The sequence below is a fragment of the Hippocampus bargibanti genome, linkage group LG14 (assembly GCF_051943395.1).
Source record: "Hippocampus bargibanti isolate YZ-2025 linkage group LG14, ASM5194339v1, whole genome shotgun sequence".
Lineage (NCBI taxonomy): Eukaryota > Metazoa > Chordata > Actinopteri > Syngnathiformes > Syngnathidae > Hippocampus > Hippocampus bargibanti.
This window is the reverse complement of record NC_142747.1, coordinates 8,875,017-8,893,955: the sequence shown is the minus strand read 5'-3', so window position 1 is coordinate 8,893,955 and position 18,939 is coordinate 8,875,017. Positions and strand designations below refer to the sequence as shown.

The 18,939-nt window shown below is 43.4% G+C and overlaps 1 protein-coding gene across 4 annotated transcripts in view; it reads left to right on the top strand.

Annotated features, from left to right (window-relative positions):
- Positions 1 to 9,729: 9,729 nt before the first annotated feature.
- Positions 9,730 to 18,939, top strand: part of dscamb (DS cell adhesion molecule b) — a 114,845-nt gene continuing 105,635 nt past the window's right edge. For all 4 annotated transcript variants that reach the window (XM_089013631.1, XM_089013632.1, XM_089013629.1 and 1 more), the window contains exon 1: positions 9,730 to 10,340. In XM_089013631.1, coding sequence (XP_088869757.1) covers positions 10,298 to 10,340 — 43 coding nt within the window. In that variant the 5' untranslated portion in view covers positions 9,730 to 10,297. The remainder of the gene's footprint in view (positions 10,341 to 18,939) is intronic.

The window sequence follows — 18,939 nt, the reverse complement described above, 5'->3', positions numbered from 1 at the left end:
GTTTGTATGAATGCATCAGAATCAGAATCAGAATACCTTTATTCGTCCCGCAATGGGGAAATTTGCAGTCCACAGCAGCAATTGAATCCATATATTCCTATAGTATGTGGTCTCTATGAGAAATGTTTACAAAATGCATTTGAGGGTTCTTGTTTATTCTAAATCTCTCACTTTTTATTGACGCAAAGTGTGTTCTTCTTAACGAGCTGTCTCTCCCACAGCCTGAGCTTACTAACAAGGTGCTTGTACTCAACTGCTGCCGGAAAGTAGTTCAAATGAGGAGAACCCAGAAAGAATATAAGTAGGACAGGCCAAACAACACATGCGCCTGCTCATTTACTGCTCACAATATTATTCCGGACTGGATCTGATTGACCGTATTATTCCTCATTTACCAAATCAGTGACTTATTCAAGAATGACGACTGTGTTGTTATTCTTTCCAAGTAAGCACTGTAACTGCAGCTGAACATTTCTTTATGACTGCTATCCCATAGTTGACCAGCAGATCGCTTTATTTTCTTGACATTACAGATGTCCGAAATAGAAGTTTTTGGTCTTTGTCCTTTTGTCTTTTCCTTGCTAAACAGTACAGCGATAAAGCATGTCGATTCTCGCCGTCTTCTCAGTAAAATGAAACTTAAATAACGAAGAGCGGAAAGTAAATCTGTACCGGACAGTAAATCTGTACTGGAAGTGACAACAACCCAATGTAATGTCAAGAAAATAAAGCACAGCCATCTGCTGGTCAACTATGGGATAGCAGTCATAAACAAATGTATCAGCTGCAGTTACAAGCACAATGGCACCCGTGAATCTCGCGGGTGAGCCTTACCAACATCCACTCATAATAGTGGTGTTGCATTTGCGCTGTGTATCTGTATCCGCTTGTTCATTCATAGGATAAGCATTAGTGACATGAAGATGAGTCATTGAGGCGAACACCATAACAGGACGCCATGGGAGTCAGAATCGCTGCCACCCTGCTGCTTGTTGCCTCAAGGCACTACTCATGCCCTTACCAGCCTGCCTTGTTACTGTAACGCTACAACACACACACACACACACACACACACACACACACACACACACACACACACACACACACACACACACACACACACACACACACACACACACACACACACACACACACACACACACACACACACACACACATTCCATCTGTGTTTGTTCAGACCCACATGATGCTTTGGGTGCCTCGGAGCAGATGTTGCTGTGGTAGTGGCCTGTGAAGCTGTGACTTGTCATTAGAGTTCTCTGCTATAGGTGCTATATTTTTTACAGTCTAAATTAACTCATTCACTGCCATTCCTGAATTTATTCGGGAATTCAAAATATGACGTGGAACGCCATTCTCGAATCAGTTCGGGTTTTGTTTTTTCCTGCTTTGGTGCCAATAAAGTGCTGACCAGACTTCTGGCAATATTTTTTCCTTCCACAAGGGGGCATCATTTCCTTTTTCTTCCATGTTAGCATTTTGTTCCAACTTCGGCTGTTCTTAAAGCGCTATATAAACCAATATGTATATATTGCATTGTATTTTTCAACCTCATATAACGCCAGACCCATATAATTTAGGAATTAATTCTTTTTTCTGATGAAAGAAGAAAGTCTACGTTTTCTAACGCTGTATTGAATGTTAAAGTAGACCTAAAACTCAATATTCTGTGGGTTCTGGAATTCAAGTGAACGTTACACATTTTTGCACATCTGGCAGTAAATGAGTTAATGTATCCATAATCAATTACACATAATTAATAAATGATAATCAAGTGGAAGTAACCTGGCCGCCGAGGCCAATGATATAGCCAACTGTTGGTCACAAAAACAGTCACTTCGTTCAGTCTGCATTTCAAAGCATCTCAGCCTTAATACTGCCATGATAAAAATGGAGATACTATTACGTCCACATGGATTATTTATCATAAGCCGTTGTCGACTATTTGTGCATTCAGACGGCTTTTTAGATATGATGTATGACAATTAACTCATTCACTGCATCCACAAATTCATTCGGGAATTGAAAATATGACGTGGAGCGTCATTCCCGAATTTCTTTGGGTTTTGTTATTTCTTGTGGGGGTACCAATAAAGCGCTGGTTAGACCTCTGGCCGTGTTTTATCCCTTCCACGGGGGGGGGGGGGGGGGGGGGGGGGGGAGCATTTGCCTGTTGTACAGCTATCCCTACTTGCACCTCATATTACTCCAGATTCATATTTGGAATGAACTTTTTTTTTATGAAAGAAGACGCTAAGGTTTCTTACGCTGCATTCAATGTTTATGGCGTCCTAAAACTCAATATTCTGTGGGTCCTGGAATTCGGATGACAATGACAAAAACCTGGAGTGGACACATTTTTTCATGTCTGGCAGTGACTGGGTTAAAAATACTGTCTCTTACAGTTCCTGTTTTGGTGCATATGAATTGTTTGCACATTGTGTATTTAGCAAAATGCTTGAGTGTGGGAGTCTTTGCACTTCCTCCAAAATGGAGAAGAAAAAAAGTGCGCTGCAAGGCAGATAAGACCCACCACAGGGCTGCAACAACAGTGGTCGAGGGTGGGGGCTCATCCCTTGGCTAGATGCTATATAGTGGGGACATAAGAGCTTTGAGGGAGGGAGTGCTGTTAGGGGAAAATCTTGAAGTGAGGTTCAAGACAATGCAATTGGGAGAGGGTTCTTCATACATTTTTATGACCACATAGATAAGGTCAGGATAGTGCAGCTGTTACTAGGCAACGCTGCAACCCAGAGTCAGATTGAGTTGTGAAGCTCAGGGGTCAGACATCTTAACAACAATTCTAATTCAAATCTTCAAATGGTGTCCTTCTCAGAATGCTGAAAAAAGCCATAGTATCGTAGAAAAGACCGTTCTGGAATATGATCGCGTCGATGAAAATGATGTTTTGGATGTTTTATATCTTAAATGATGCAGTCAGTGTGGGTATTGTTTTTGTGTGTGTGTGTGGGGGGTGGGGGGTGGGGTGGGGTGGGTGGGGCCGGGGGATAAGCAGACCGAGAGATTGTAGACCTGTTTGCACCCACAGTATATATCACCAAAAAGCATTCCACCACTCTTCCCGTCTAAACTGTCACCCCTTTTCAGTTATCCATCAGCTCTATAGCCTCCAATCTCCTCCAACAGCCTTGCATTATATATATATATATACAGTAAAGTCTCGTTATATCGATATCGGATATATCGATAGTCCCGGTTATATCGATACTATTTCTATGCACGCACGGAGAAAATTACATGCAAACAGGGTCGGATATATTGATAGTCCCGGTTATATCGATATTTTTTCGGACTCCCTTGAATATCGATATAACGAGACTTATACTATATATATATATATATATATATATATATATATATTTTTTTTATATATATATATATATATATATATATATATATATATATATATATATATTTTTTCTCCTTTGCATGCAATTGCTCTTCTCTCCCTTATTGCTGTCCCCTTCAGCATACGAGTTGAGTTGAGCATGTCAAGGTTGGCTACAGATATTCTCCCATGGGCCTCGGGGTGAACCAGTTGGAGCTTGACTGGGATTGAGAGTGCCACAGAGAGCGAGGTGTTTTACCCGAAACCTGCCCACTTGCTAATGACAAAATCTTGACGAGCTAGCTGTGCAGTTGTTCACATTGCTCATTAGCATGTAGCTTGAGTGGATTTTTTCCCAATATTTCCATCAATTTTCTCCTTGATGGGGTGGTGGATGGATGTACCCTGTGCAATTTCTGCTTCATATAACAAAGAGGGTACAGAAAGTGCTTAAGCATGAAGGACTCTCTGTGTCTTTGTGATGTCATATTATTTGTTATTTCGTTTTTCTTTGTTGTTTTGACTCCAAGGTGGTGCTGCGAGAGTGACTGCCTTTCCAGCAGCTCCTGTATTTTGTTTTTCTACGTCTTCCTTTCCTTTCCTCTTCCTTTACTAACTTTGCTGCTGTGAAATGTCCATTTCTCCACTGCGAGACTAATAAAGGTAAATCCAATCCAATTCAATTTGGTTATTCAAAATGGATGCATCACGAAACTGTTTGTAGACGTCTTTTCTCTGACCGACACATTAACCTGAATTTTCGGTTCTATAATTTCACTGTGGTCACAGTTGGCGCATTGTGGTCTTTAAGCAGCTTCTGATGACGCTGTTTAAAGACCACAACTGTCTTAAAATTGATTGATCTCTCGTGACTTGCAAATCACTGAAACCAGTTGAGGTTAAGCAGCAAACTGGCCCCAACTCAGTTAAGTCGATGGCTCAATTTTATGTAGGCAATATGTAACCAAAGATGCTTCTGTCAGACACCATGAGCGTGCTCCGTCTTTTATTAACGTCATTGTCTTAACAAACAAAGGATATCATTACACGAGAGCTGAGATGGTTTCTATTCTGAGATAAAGGGTCACATAGTATACGGGCAACTTGATCCTCCTTTGGGTGATCAAGGAGTGAGCTGCGGCGTCACGTTTGGCTAATGATAGGCCAGTCTGTGTTTTGTTTTAAGAGACACAAAGCTTGGCAGGAGTTGTCAAAACAAGAGGCTCCATCCAGAGGGATTACCCCGCTGGGATGCACACGCGCTAGGGATGGGGTTCATCGAGGCACTACAGAAGCTACGGGTTCACAGAGGGTGGAGGGTCACGGAGCGGTTGTTGGACACTCCACCTATGGGATACTGCAGAGATTTTTTTTGCATACCTTTACTATACATATAGTTTATTTTCGATGGTAAAGTTCACCCATGTGTATCAAATATACTGGAAAAACACACAAACACACAAACACACAGATACACGATCGGGCGTTGAATGTGCTCGCCAACTGCCCACGTGCCAGCAGGACACTTGACAATATCCGGCATGTGGTAATCATCTTGCGATTGCTTCTACATACTTTGCACGTACCATAGTTTCTGGTGTATAAGGCACATTCAAAAGCCCTGATTTTCTACAAATGATGACCATGCGCCTTATACACAGGTGTGCCTTATATGTGAAGTAATCTTGAGCCACAACAGGTCTCGCAACTACTGTCGGCAGCCACCGACTCCATTTCCCCATGTAGAAGAAGTCGCGCATAACCCCAGCCTCTACAGTGGCACCTTATAATGTGGTGTGCCTTATATTTGGAAAACATTTACTGTATATATTTAGATATTATACTGTATTTGGAAAATGTTTCTCATTCATTGAATGTACCCATTGTTGTCCACTGCGCCTTCTATATGGAAAAAGTTTGAAAAGACACACTTCATTGGGGGTGTGCGTTATACTCTGGTGCCCCTTATATACCGGAAAATACGGTACTTTGATCTTCTACACGGACTTACGTCAGGAAGAGTGCAAGCCTTGTCTGCTATTAATTTGAAGGGAATAAACAAAGCCTATTTGATCGGCTGGTAATCAAGGTGCCAGTGTTCACTCCCACAATGGGGAAAACACCCATTTCCTGCTACTCATCTACAAAAATGCCAAGAGAAAGAAAATTACACTTTTGTGCATCGTTACACTGCAATTTGTGTTTGACTTACTTTAAAAGTCCCCTAGACTAATTACTTCTGAAAGGGGTAATCAATTTGGGACTCTCTGTCAGTTAATTGTGAATTGAAGAACACCAGCGTTCAGATTCCAGTGTGAGCTTTTCCACAACGAGGAATTGTGGCTTTGTGGATGTGAAATGTGTGTTGTGTTCATGAAGTGTCTCATATGAGCTCTACTCCGACAAATGCATGCATTCATGTGCATACGTGTGTATTACGCACGCACACACACACGGCCACACAGCAAAACCAAGACTGTGCATTCAGTTGCCCAAGGGTCTCATTGTCACATTCACTTATCATGGTTTGGGCATCATGCTGTGGGGGTTAAAATGAACCCCCACCCACACAGTAAACGAAAGCCCACCCAAAAATCTATTCCACCCATGTTTACTATATGGTCGGTGAAAAATTTAGATTTTTTTCTAAATTCATGCTCGTATCATGTCATTGTTGTGCAAAATTGCAGTCATATTATTTATCTGTTTTCTTTATTATGTGGGATTTGATGTCAAGTCATTACTACTGTAATAATGCGAACAACAACATGGTGATGAAAGTTCAAAGAAACACTTAACGGTTCTCACGTAGTCACGGAGTGGAACCAAATGAAAAATAGAGAGAGTTGAATTTAGAACATTGTTGGTCTGCCTAAGATATTTGGAGAACTTCAATTTGTCCTGTAAAATCATCATTTGTCGTTGAATATGTTTTCAAAACGAAGGCAGTCCACATTCAGCAACTCCCCCCGCATGCCTGAAAATTATCGAATAGGAGCTACCACCAAATGCCGCTCCGTGCTGTCGACAAGGTCAAGGCTCTTGTCTTCGGTGTGAAAATTGAACGTATTGTCTTTCACATCACAAGTCATCTATTGTATTGTTCAGCTGTCCTCCTAGTTGAAGTGATGAACTCAGCACCTGTTTCCCGTAGGGATAGTAGAGCTTATATGAGGAGCAGTGGATCGTCATTGTTATCTTCTCGAGAGCTAAGAACCTAAAATGTCAATATTCATCATATTTACGTTACTCAACCTGACGAGTAGTCAAGCACACTTGCTGTATTTTTGTCAGTGATCAGTACGTATGTTAGCCCATGTTTGTTTGTTGTCAAAACACGCGTTGTAACAGGGTGCTCATCCAAGCCAACTTCCAACGTATCGCGTGTGTGTGTATAGTGGTCTGACTTTGTGTATACACTTTACACACTAGGACCCCCCTTAAACTCCTTCCCTGCCAGACGTGCAAACATGTGTCAACTGCAGTCCCAAGGTTTTTGTCATTGTCACTTGAATTCCAGGACTCACAGAATATTGAGTTTTAGGACTACATAAACATTCAGTACAGCGTTAGAAACATTAGACTCTCTTCTTTCATCAGAAGAATAATAGTTAATTCCTAAATTATATGGGTCTGGAGTTATATGAGCTTGAAATGAGGACAGCTGTCCAAAATACAATGCAATCCGTACATACTATTTGTTTATATAGCGCTTTAACAACAGATGAAGTTGGAACAAAGTCCAAGCATGGAAAAAAGGGAAATGCTGCCCCATTGTGATACAGAAAAAAACATTGCCACTGGCCATTGTCAGCGCTTTATTGGCACCCAAACACGAAAAAAACACGACCTGAACAAATTTGGGAATGGCGCTCTACGTCATATTTTCAATTCCCGAATACATTTGTGAATTGCAGTGAATAAGTTAACATGCTGCATCAGGTTTTGCAGCGTGTACTTAAGTGTAGTATGACTATATTAGAGCGCATGAAAAAACAGAAGCATCCTTAAAGATCACAAAAAAAAAAAAATCCATGAAGCGGTTTCGGTCAACCTCATATTTATTTGGATTAACAATTAAATGGGATGACTCAAAATTCTGTGTAGACAATTGTGTTATGTTGTGGAGACCCCTGCCAGACAGTGGACAAAACCTCCCCGACATGTCACGTCTGGTCAGCAAACAGAAATATCACGTCCTTAACGGAATACATACATTTCTGTGTGAATATGAAGGAATGGAACCAAAATGACTATGCTGTGAATTTATCTACTCCACAACCTTTTTTTGGCAGCGTCCTTGCCTCAGCCTTAAAATGAGTTCAGAGATTGGATATCCTGCAGTAAATAAACATGACTCTCCTTATATTCCGTCATGTGGAAAAGAGAATGAGATGCAGACTACTACCCTGCCGGTAATATCACATCGAGCGTAAGCCAGCTCTGTGGACAGGCCCGGTGGGCTTCCGCGCCTACTACTGCTACACCCTTGACTTCAAGGCAGGCATTAAAATGGAGAGATAGTGCCGTTGCCGGTGTTGGCAGGATTACAGGGTTTGGGGGAGGCAGCGTAGAGCATGCATGTGTGCATGCATGCATGCATGTGTCAGACGGGTGGGGGGTTGCTCTGATTTAACCCTAAATTTTATGCAATGATTTCTCCTGCATGTATAGTTTCCTTTTTGTGAATTATTTCGGACAAATTCAAAATATTTGTTGTTATCCTCTATTGTTTGTCCAATGTTCATCTAATTACACCCCATTCAATCTGTGACATTGGATGTCCTTGTGAATGCCCCAACAGGATCGGGCTGCCTTTTCTCTCCTGACAAATCATAAGTCAGAACAAACTCCGACGTACCCGTTCCCCTGCAGTTGAGTGTGCGATGTTGTCATAACATTTGAAAACCTTCGCCGTAAATCAGAACAGCTTTTATTGTCAAGATGGTGTCCAAGCAGGGAAACTTTACTATAGCTGTTTATCTATCATTACACCAATTTACCAAGAAAATCACAATGTCCCATCACTAGTGACCTATTTCTAGATCATGCCCATACATTCATTTGTATCCGGAATTTTTTTTAACTCATTCACTGCTCTTCATGAATTTATTCGGGAATTGAAAATATGGTGTCGAGGATCATACTAAAATTTGTTTGGGTTTTGTTTTTTCTTGTTTGGGTGCCGATAAAGCTCTGCCCATGGCCTCTGACAATGGTTTTCCCCTTCCACAAGGGGGCAGCATTTCCCTTTTTTCATGTTAGCGCTGTGTTCCAGCTTCAGCTGTTGTTAGAGCGCAATATAAACCAGTATTGTATTGTATTTTGGACAGCCGCCCTCATTTCAAGTTCATATAACTCCAAACCCATATAATTTAGGAATTAACGCTTTTTTCTGATGAAAGAAGATAGTCTAAGGCAAAGGTGTCAAAGTCAAGGCCCGCGGGCCAAATCCGGTCCGCCACATCATTTTTTTCGGCCCGCGAAAGCAAATCAAACTTGTTAAATTTCATGATGATTGCTAAAATCTTAGCCAAAATTTCATATTTTTGGATGTCAACCACAATAAAAATCATTATTCTTGACTTCAGATTTGAAACGAGTTATTCATTAATTTGCTGTGTGCTCTATATGTAATATTTGAAGGGATTTAAACATTCTAATGGGTTCCCCAAATTCATAACGGCCCTCGAGAGGAAACCATAACTACAATGTGGCCTGCGGCAAAAAATGACTTTGACACCCCTGGTCTAAAGTTTATTACACTGAATTGAATATTTATGTAATCCTAAAACTCAATATTCTGTGGGTCCCGGAATTCGAGTGACAATGACAAAAACACATGTTTGCCCGTCTGGCAGTAAATGAGTTATTCAACTTTATTCAGCATGGAAGCTTCTCTTCAACAAAATGTTCAGAACAAGGAAGACGCTGTGTTGCAGGAAATCTATCAGTGGAAATGTCCCTGTCATAATTCGAGAATGGGCAATGAGTGAATGATGATGAACACAACCCGAGCCACCAATCAATGACATTGGAAACGAGGAGAATCATGTGATTGACAGTTTTATTTTAATTATAGCCCACATGTAAATGGATGTCATACTTTTTTTGTACTTATTGGGATGTTGAAGAGGGCACTAGGTGCCTCTGCATTTTTAATGCAAATTAACATCCTGTCTGGTGGCGTGTTGCCTGCAGGACACCCGCCGGTCTCCGCCTCTGTTCCTTTAAGGCAATGAGGAATTAAACCGTCTGAAGGGGCAGAGCAGGGGGTGGGGGTAGGGTGATGGGTGTTTTATTCAAAGTAATGCTCCCGGAGTCCGTGCGGTGCGATTACACAGAGCGTCAGTGGGGAAGATGCGCTCGCTTGCCTCTTGCTTGACGCACAAGGGCGATGAAGATAATTTGACTTTGGAATCTTTGCACAAAAAAAAACCAAACCCAGTATCTTTTTCTTTTTGATTTTGCAAGTCCTCCTTCTCCATAACATAACATGTTAGTTAATTGAGGTTTTTTTTTCTCGAATTAGTTAAGCCTTGTTTTGTTAAATGCTCTGTTTGTGCACGCCTCTGACTCAGCATCACACTCACACACGCACGCACACACTCAAGCGCGCGCACACACAGATGCACACCTGGGCTTCATTCACCCTTCAGCATCCTTCTGAGAGGCAGCAAGGCGCAGAGCAGAGGAGAGTGCACAGCTCTCTCTGAGACAATCACCGGGCTCATTGCTGCTCCAAAAGTGGGGCAAAAATAATCAAAAAAAGTAACAAGGAGAAATTAAAACTACGAGACTCAGGCAGCTTGCTTGGAGACAAATGTTTGACATCACCCAAAATGCTCTGAAGAGAACGCCGGGAAGGCATTCGTGTGAGGAAGAAGAGAAGGCATAGCTGTGGAGGGGGATTGAACGGAGCAGGGCATGTGGATATTGGCTTTTACCTTGTTCCAGAGCATCTTGAATGGTAAGTTGAATCCTTTCTACTGAATTTGTTTGGAGTATTGGTACAGTATTTATTATTGATGCACATGACACATAGAAGTGAAAGGAGAGTGAAAATAGCTCACCAGAAATTGATTTTTCATGGCTGTCCAAAGGTTGACACCCTTGATATAGGTGAAGCATGTGCGAGAGGCATATCAAACCTTTTAAGACCACTAACCAAAATGCACTTCTAGCCTATCAAAGCATCAATTGGACAATGTGTATCTGTTTGCAATCATATGCAGCAATTGGACTTGTTTTCGGGGAGTCATTTTAGAACTCATGATGGAAAATAATGTTTTTTTATATAGGAACGTTGATGCTACATATTCTCTCTGCGCCGCCGTGGCCCTTAGTAATAGGTGACGTATTTGATATAGTGAACATTTGATTTGTCGCTGTCCTTCCCAAAGCACATTTACTTAGATTTGCATTTTAACAGGCGTAAAAATGTATGAACGTAAAACTGAAAACAACAAATGGATGGTGTCATTTATGGCACATTGAAATAAAATCCGAATTTATCAATCCCACTTTTCTCCATCACTGAGGTTGGTCTATGTTGGTTTTATTTACCAAACCAATTCAACATGTTAAAGTATTCCCAAACTAAATTGTGATGATGTAGCACAGAGCTCGTATTTATTTGAATTTTGGGACTAGCTTAAAACACACACCAAATATTTATTCTCAATTGAAATGTCCAAAAGTCTCCCCATCCTTTGAAATGCGTTCAGATTTGCTTATAGTTTTTGTTAGACCCATATATTAGTGTGAGGACAGCACATCCATATCGCGGATGCTGCGCATGCTTATCTGTGTCATGAATTTTCATTTCTATAATCAATAAAATAAAATTGATAGTTTATGGCATTCGGTTGCCGGCCAGCGTCTTTTCTGCAAGGAGGAAATTACGGCCGCCTGGGTGTGTACAAAAGGCAGGGTCGATGAAGGCGAAGAGAATGGATTTTTTTTTCTTCTCATCATTGTACGCATTCAAAATGGAGGGTCAAGAAAAGCTGAATGCACAAAGCAGAAATGTGGGGAATTCCGTATTTTACAGGTATGAATACATTTGAGCTCCATTGAGGAGCCGTGATGTGACACAGTCTGTCCCTAAAATGGATTTTCCCTTCTGCCTAAAATGATAAGGCTTTGGAATGGATTTTGGTCTCGGCGTTGCGGTTTTTTTTGCTGCTTTATTTTTTTTCATCCAGCCCCATATATTGACGCTGACTAAAATGGTGTTTCGCTTCTTCAGCTTGGCCTGAAACTCATAAAAGAACAATAAGGAATTCTCATCAATCATAATCATCTGACTGTGACATTACATCAGCCCCTATGCAAGAGGCTGTATTTTTATTGCGCGAGGGATTATTGAACCAGCCCGTGGAAAACAATGAATATTGAGTTAGGCGGCTGTGTGGAGACATTGTGCGTGTGTATTACTTTGTCACCTCGATTTTACATTTTATTTATTTTTTGAAAATGTTTCACTTGCTGCTTGTGTCATTTTATTCGATGTAACCAGAGACTCCTCTTGATGAACTATTGCTGATAAGGTCGAAAATGAGCTGCTCACCGGATGAGCAGGCGTTGTCAGACTGAACGAATGACCTTGTAGACAGGAGGAAGTGCAGTGATTGGTTTCTAGACAATTCTTGCTGTTTCAGAGTTAGGCCTATCACATTCTCCCTGGCCGGTCTCTATGGTAACCTCCATTCTTATATATATATATATATATATATATATATATATATATATATATTTACATATATGTGTGTGTGTGCGTGTGCGTGTGCATGTATGTATGTATGTATGTATATGTATATGTATATATATGTTATATGTATATATAAGTTGTAGTTTGCATGCAATATATGAGTGACTTAAAAAAACATATATCAAGTCAACTCACAATACTATTTAAACAAATGCCTGTCCAAACATAAACTCATTCACCCACTGTCAGTTGCTATTCAGCTAATTACAGCATACAGTAAACCTGAAGGAGCTCTAATCCCCTTACATTTTTTTCAATATTCATCTTGATCATTCCAACTAAAAAAAAGCAAGTCTATTGGACAATGATGATAAAGAATCACATTTATTTTTCAACAACAGCAAAAACAAAAATGATTTTTTTGGGTTAAAATTATTTAATTATCACACAATTTGAATGGGATGTGGTAAAACAGTGGTTTTCCTTAAAATTGAGTTTTAGATTGTTTCTTTTTTTTTCAAGTTTTTGTTCAAAAGACATTCAAAAGTGTATTTTCTCCCAGTGCACAAATGACCCCATTCAGCCATCAATATTCAAGAAAAATGGAAACAAATTCCACCTTTGCCCGAGAGCTGCCTCAAGGCAAAACAATAAGTTAAAATGCCATATTCACATTCTCGCTACAAATATGCGAAAAAGAGCAGCAATGAAATTTACACAGACGCATGAGGCTTAATCCGATGCTTAAGGACTTAATCACGTATGTCTTTTATACGATAACAGTTAGGCAGAGATCAAGGGATCACGCAATTAAATTTTTATCTCAATTATCGCTGACCTTTTCTCTGAGGAAAAGCTTGGAAATGCGTAAGGTCTCGCTAAGCGTGTGCGCTAGCTTGCAGCACGATTAGTTGGCCTGGCAATTTTGTCATGTCCCAGTGCAGAGTTGCCAGGATCAATGCCCGGCCTCCCCATGTGCAGTTTGCATGTTCTCCCATGCCGGCATGGGTTTTCTTTGGGTGCTCTGATTTCATCACATAATCCAAAATCTTGCATGAGTGGCTGTTCATTTGTGTGTGCCTTGCAATTGGATGGCAACAGGTTCAAGGTGTTCCCCAAAGATGACTGAGATCGTCTTCTATGTTGTCAATGTGACCAGCTTCGCTGTCTTGCACTTGCAGAATGTTTATGAGCTAATAATTACGGCTTAATGGCAGACTTTAGATCACTGCCCATGACATTTAATCACATGTTAAAAACATGTATTGAAGTGATCGATCAGCTTGAATCACTTTGCTTCCATATGAGTCCGTAATGGTCTGGATTTCTCAGTTCATATCCTCCTCACACTACGTGATTCCATCCTAAAAGGCCGTGAATGTTGAGTAATGGATACCCTCATATGTGATCATAATTGATATACTGAGTTCATTTGTACTCACGGGATAATGAGGGCTACTCTCCTGCTGCACGCCGCCTCCTTGAGACAATCCGGCACTCCAATTTAGTGCAAGCTTTGGCCACTAACATGCGTGCAGGCTTCATCCAGTGCGAAATCTAATTACTGATCACGCTGTGTCTGTTTGGATTCCAGCAAATCGGAGAAGTCATCGCACAAGCCGGTGTGTAAATGTCTCTTGTATGAAAATGTTCACGATATCATTCGGCTTGGAAAGAAGTGAAATCAAAAAAGCTCTCCGCAAGCCAGATGTCGGGGTTTGATCATGCGTGCAAAGCGAGGTTGTAGTACATCTGGCGGGGGTTCCCCCTCTCAGGCTGGCTTTTCACCAGAAAAGATGCTTTTTCGTTCGCTCGGCACCTGTCGAAGTGACATATCCTATTAGTGTGCTGCACTTGTCACAGGTAGGCGCTGTGTACCATCACGTCAACAGTAACACATGACACACACAGAGCCTCTTTCAGACCTTCTAGGTCTCCACCAATTGCAGCTTTTGGATGTTTCACTTCCACCCTTCTGCTCCGTTTTATTTTCAGGAGATATTCACTGCCTGGGTATGTTATGATCCACTGTCCAAAATAATGGAGAAGACAAGGATGAATCGACAGAGCGACAAATGAGTCCATCTTGGTTTTTCTGTTGCTGCTCTCTGTTTTTAACTCATTCACTGCCATACCCAATTTTTGGCGGTAATTGAAAACATGTCGTGGAGTGCCATTCCTGAATTTGTTCAGGTTTTGGTCTTTCTTGCTGGGTTGCTGATAAAGCGCTGGTGTGACCTCTGGCAATTTTTATTCCCTTCCACGAGGGGGCAGCATTTGCCTTTGTACAGACACCCCCACCTGCACCTCATGATATTGCAGTCCCATATAACCTAGGAATTAAATAACTTTTTTTTCTGATAAAAGAAGAGAGTCTAAGGCACAGGTCTCAAAGTCAAGGCCCGGGTGCCAAATCTGGCCCGCGACATCATTTTATTCGGCCCATGAAAGCAAATCTAACTTTTGAAATTCCATGATGCTTGCTAAAGTCCGAACCAAAATTACAAATTGTCGTGAGAAATCCACAATAACAGTCATTTTTCTTGACTTTAGATTTGAAAACTAGTTATGTATTAATTTGTCATGCGACCAAATGTAATATGTCGAGAGGATTAAACATTCTAATGGATTCCCCAAATTCATAGCGACCCGCAGGAGTAAACCGTAACCACAATGTGGCCCGCGGCAAAAAATGACTTTGAAACCCCTGGTCTAAGGTTTCTAACGCTGTATTGAATGTTTATGTAGTCCTAAAACTCAATATTCTGTGGGTCCTGGACTTTGAGTGACAATGACAAAAACAAAACCCTGGCACTGGAGTGGACGCATTTTTGCACGCCTGGCAGTGACTGAGGTTAAACATGGCATGGATTCGAGGTCAGGAGGTTTAAAACACTAAAACACTAATGAATTATACTGTAACCGAGCTGTATGCACTGATTTTTCCACATTTTCTTGTACCGGTCTGTACAAGCTGCAAAAACAACATGCGGTTTACTGTGTGCAATTGTGCTTGCACTGCGAGTTTAATTGAGGAGCTTGGTGGGTGTGTCATGCAGTGATTTATGTCCTTTCAGGCGCTCATTGATCCCCAAGCCTGGTGTGAGACTGAGCGCATTGTCAATAATCTTAACACTCTGTGGTATTCCTCGATTTCACCAACCCTCTTTTCACATTTGTGGTGTCTTCTCTCTCTCTCTTGGCAGTCCATCGAAGTCGAAGATGACATAGCTTCCATTCTTATGTGGGGTATTGGACAGTGGTTATTGTCGCTGGTGGCGATGCCACTGTAGGTGACAATGAAGCCAGATTCTGGAGCCACAAATCCTGCCACATTCGGGACATGTGAGGCCCGGACCGGTACTGGAGCAGCACAAAGGTGTCTTTGCTGGTGCCGCACGATCCTCTTCTGTGTGTGTTTGTCTTCAAGTTGTGTCACCCCTTCGTGGCATAAGGAACGCCAGAGTGGCCTGTTAGCTGCAGCTGACTCAGATCGCTGGGCTTGATGTTGCATTTCTTTTGAGTCTGTTTAAGCTGGTCCTTGTATCGCAGCTTAGGACCACCAGGCTTCCTATTCGCTGACAATAGTTGTCCATAAAGCACCTGTCGAGGCAAGCGGCACCGAGGCATCCGGATTACATGTCCAACCACCGGAGTTGCCTCTTTGCTAGTATAGCCTCGATACTGGTGGAGGCAGTGCGTTGAAGGATGTCAGTGTGTGGGATACGATCCTGCCAGGTGATGCCAAGGATTCGTTGGAGACACCTGATGTGGAATGCATCAAGGTGTCTCACATGGCGTCGATAGATGGTCCAGGCTTCTGCGCCATATAGCAGCGTGGACACACACACTGCTTGGTAGACTGCGACTTATGTTGGAGTTCTTAAGTGGTTGTTTTCGAACACATGAATACGCAATCTGCCAAAATCTTTGAAGGCTTGATTCATGCGGGCCTGGATGTCCTCATCAATTTCACTGGAGGGTGTTAGAATGCTGCCGAGGTAGCTGAATTGTTGGACAACCTTGAGGGTGTGCCACTGAGGGTGAACACTGGGGGTGGAGAACTCTCTTTTGCCATGACCTCCGTTTTGGTTACATTGATGACGAGACCAAGTGATCGGTAGATGGAGGACATGGTATCAAGGGCATGTTGCATGGCAGCTGGGCTGTGGGCCAGCAGAGCACAATCATCTGCATAATGTAACTCGTGGATGCCGCTGATCAGGGTCTTGGTCTTGGCCTGTAGGCGTCTGATGTCAAACAGGCTACCATCCTGGCGGAATTTGTACGCCACCACCTTCCTGGATGGACTTATGGAAGAGGAGCGTAGCTGCCATCAGGAACAGGTTGAATATAGCAGGGGCCAGTACACAGCCCTGCTTCACCCCGTATTCCACAGGGAAAGGGGAAGATTGCTGGCCACCAACAAGTACAGTTGCTTGCATGCCGCTGTGGAACTCTTTAAGGATGGCGAGAAATTTGGAGGGGACGCCAAATTACTGCAGTATGGTCCAGAGAATGTCACGGTTAACTGTGTCAAATGCCTTGGTAAGGTCGATGAAGGTGATATAGATGTCCTTGTTTTGTTCCCTGTATTTCTCCTGAACTTGGCGCGCAGCGAAGATCATGTCCAGAGTGCTTCGATCCTTTCTGAAGCCGCATTGTGTCTCTGGGAGTATGTCTTCGGTAATGTGCGATGTAAGACGGAACAGCATTACTTTTGCAAGAATCTTGCCAGCAACAGAAAGCAGGGAGATGCCATGGCTGTTGCCACAGACTGATTTGTCCCCCTTCCTTTTATAAATGGTGACAATATTGCTGTCTTTCCATTCCTAAGGAAGTGTCCCGTTTTGCCAGATGCTGCAGATGAGGTGGTAAAGTTGCTCTGTCAGGAAAACCTCAGCTGGAAGGCCATTAGGGCCAGGGCTTTTGTTGTTTTTAAGGCTCCTGATTGAAGAGAGGACCTCTGTGAACTGAGGAGGTTCATCAAGGGAGAGAACTGATGGAAGCTCTGGGAGGGAGCCAAGGACAGATGGGTCTGAAGGGTTTACTTGGTTGAGCAGGGAGTCAAAGTGCTCTGCCCAGCGCTCAAGTATTAGATGATTGTCCTTCAGTAGTGCAGAACCGTCTGCAGATCTAACTGGAACAATGTATTGTCTTTGTGGGCCCTGCAGGGATTTTACAGCATCATAGAAGGCGTGTGTGTTGTTGTTGTCTGCATGCCTCTGGATTTCTTGGGCCTTGCTGAGCTACCACTTATTTTCCATAATCCTCAGCTGTTTCTGTGTTTCACCACAGATGGCCTTGTAGTGAGAGAGGAGAAGTGGAGAGTGAGGGTTGGAGAGAAGTGTGGTATGGGCTTTGCGCTTGGCTTCCAGAAGCTCCTGTATGGCAGCTGAGCTGTTATCGAACCAGTCTTGGTGACGTTTTTGAGTAAAGCCGATGGTCTCAGAGGCAGCTTGATGAATTGTTGTCCTCAAATTTTTCCACCTGCTTTCAACATCAAGGGCACCGTTACTGGTGTCCTTGTCCAGGCTGGCAAGTCCCTCTGCCAGCTTGTTGCGGTAGCTGGCTGCACATTCTGGGGACTCCAGGGTCCTGGAGTTAAGGCGCCTTTGGGGTTGCTGTTTCTTATGAGGAGGTCGAATTCTCAGCTTGAGCCTGGACTTGATCATTCGATGATCAGTCCAGCATTCAGCCCCACGCATGGCCCGCGTGATGCAGACGTCATTTTGGGCTCGTTGCTGTCATGATCTGGTTGGCGACCAACGGGGGGCGCTGTCGGCCCCGCCTACACCTGCACAGGTGCTGGTTGTTTATCTGATCCAATCTGATCGTTACCCGATCAGATTGGCGACCAGCGGGTAGCGACGTCAGCCCTGCCTGCAGCCTCGCAGTTGCTGGTCGTTTAATCACTGACACTTAAAAGGACACCCAGCACGACCATCCGGTGCCGGTTCATTGTTTGCTGCTTGTTTGCTGCATGCATTGTGTATGTGTTTGTTTAACCTTGGCGGACTTTTACTTTTGGTCTTCTTTTGCTACTTTCTATTTTTTCCATTCAGATGATTTTGATGTTTTACATTTTGTTCCTGCTGACCTTTATTTTAATACAATTTGTCAAACAACCTCCTGCTCCCTCCTGCCTGCTTTTTGGGATCCGCACCCGCCATCACCACCTCGCAAACCGTGACAGAATGAACCGACCAACCATCGGATCCCGCAGGTACATCGGACCCGTCTCATTTCCACCCTGTGCCTGGCAATGCTACGTCCACGTTAGCCCGAGCCTCGTCGAGTTTGAATTTCGTCACTTGACGAGCCGTAACGTCCACGTAAACGTCCGGCCGAGACCTCCTTCCAGGTGGCCGTCCAGGGTGACACTGGGTGACTGGCTGTGCACGCCCCCATCCAGCCACGCTGTCGTCGTGCATGACGAATTGAGTCTCATCCACGACGAGCCGTGCAACGTCCGCGTCAACGTCAGTCCGAGACCCCACTCACCGCTGGATCCCGGAGCGGCTCTGGACTGCTCTCGTTCCCCCGGTGCCGGGCAGTTCGCGCCCACGTCGGCGTCCGGCCGAGACCTGGTCCCATACGGCCGTACGGGGTACCATTCTGCGCCTGGAAGTGCGACGTCCACGTTGAGCCATGCGCCGTCGCGTGAACGTGCGAGAGGCATCGTACTCATGCCCACGACGATCCGTGCCGCGTCTTTGTCAACCCCAGGCCGAGTCCCGTTCCCATCGGGCCGCCGCCCGCCGTGTGCTGGAGAGGCAGCGGTTGCCCTCTCCACCGACCGTTCCCTGGCGAGTGGACCTTTTGGGAGACTGTTGGGACTTCTGGAAGCAGCCCC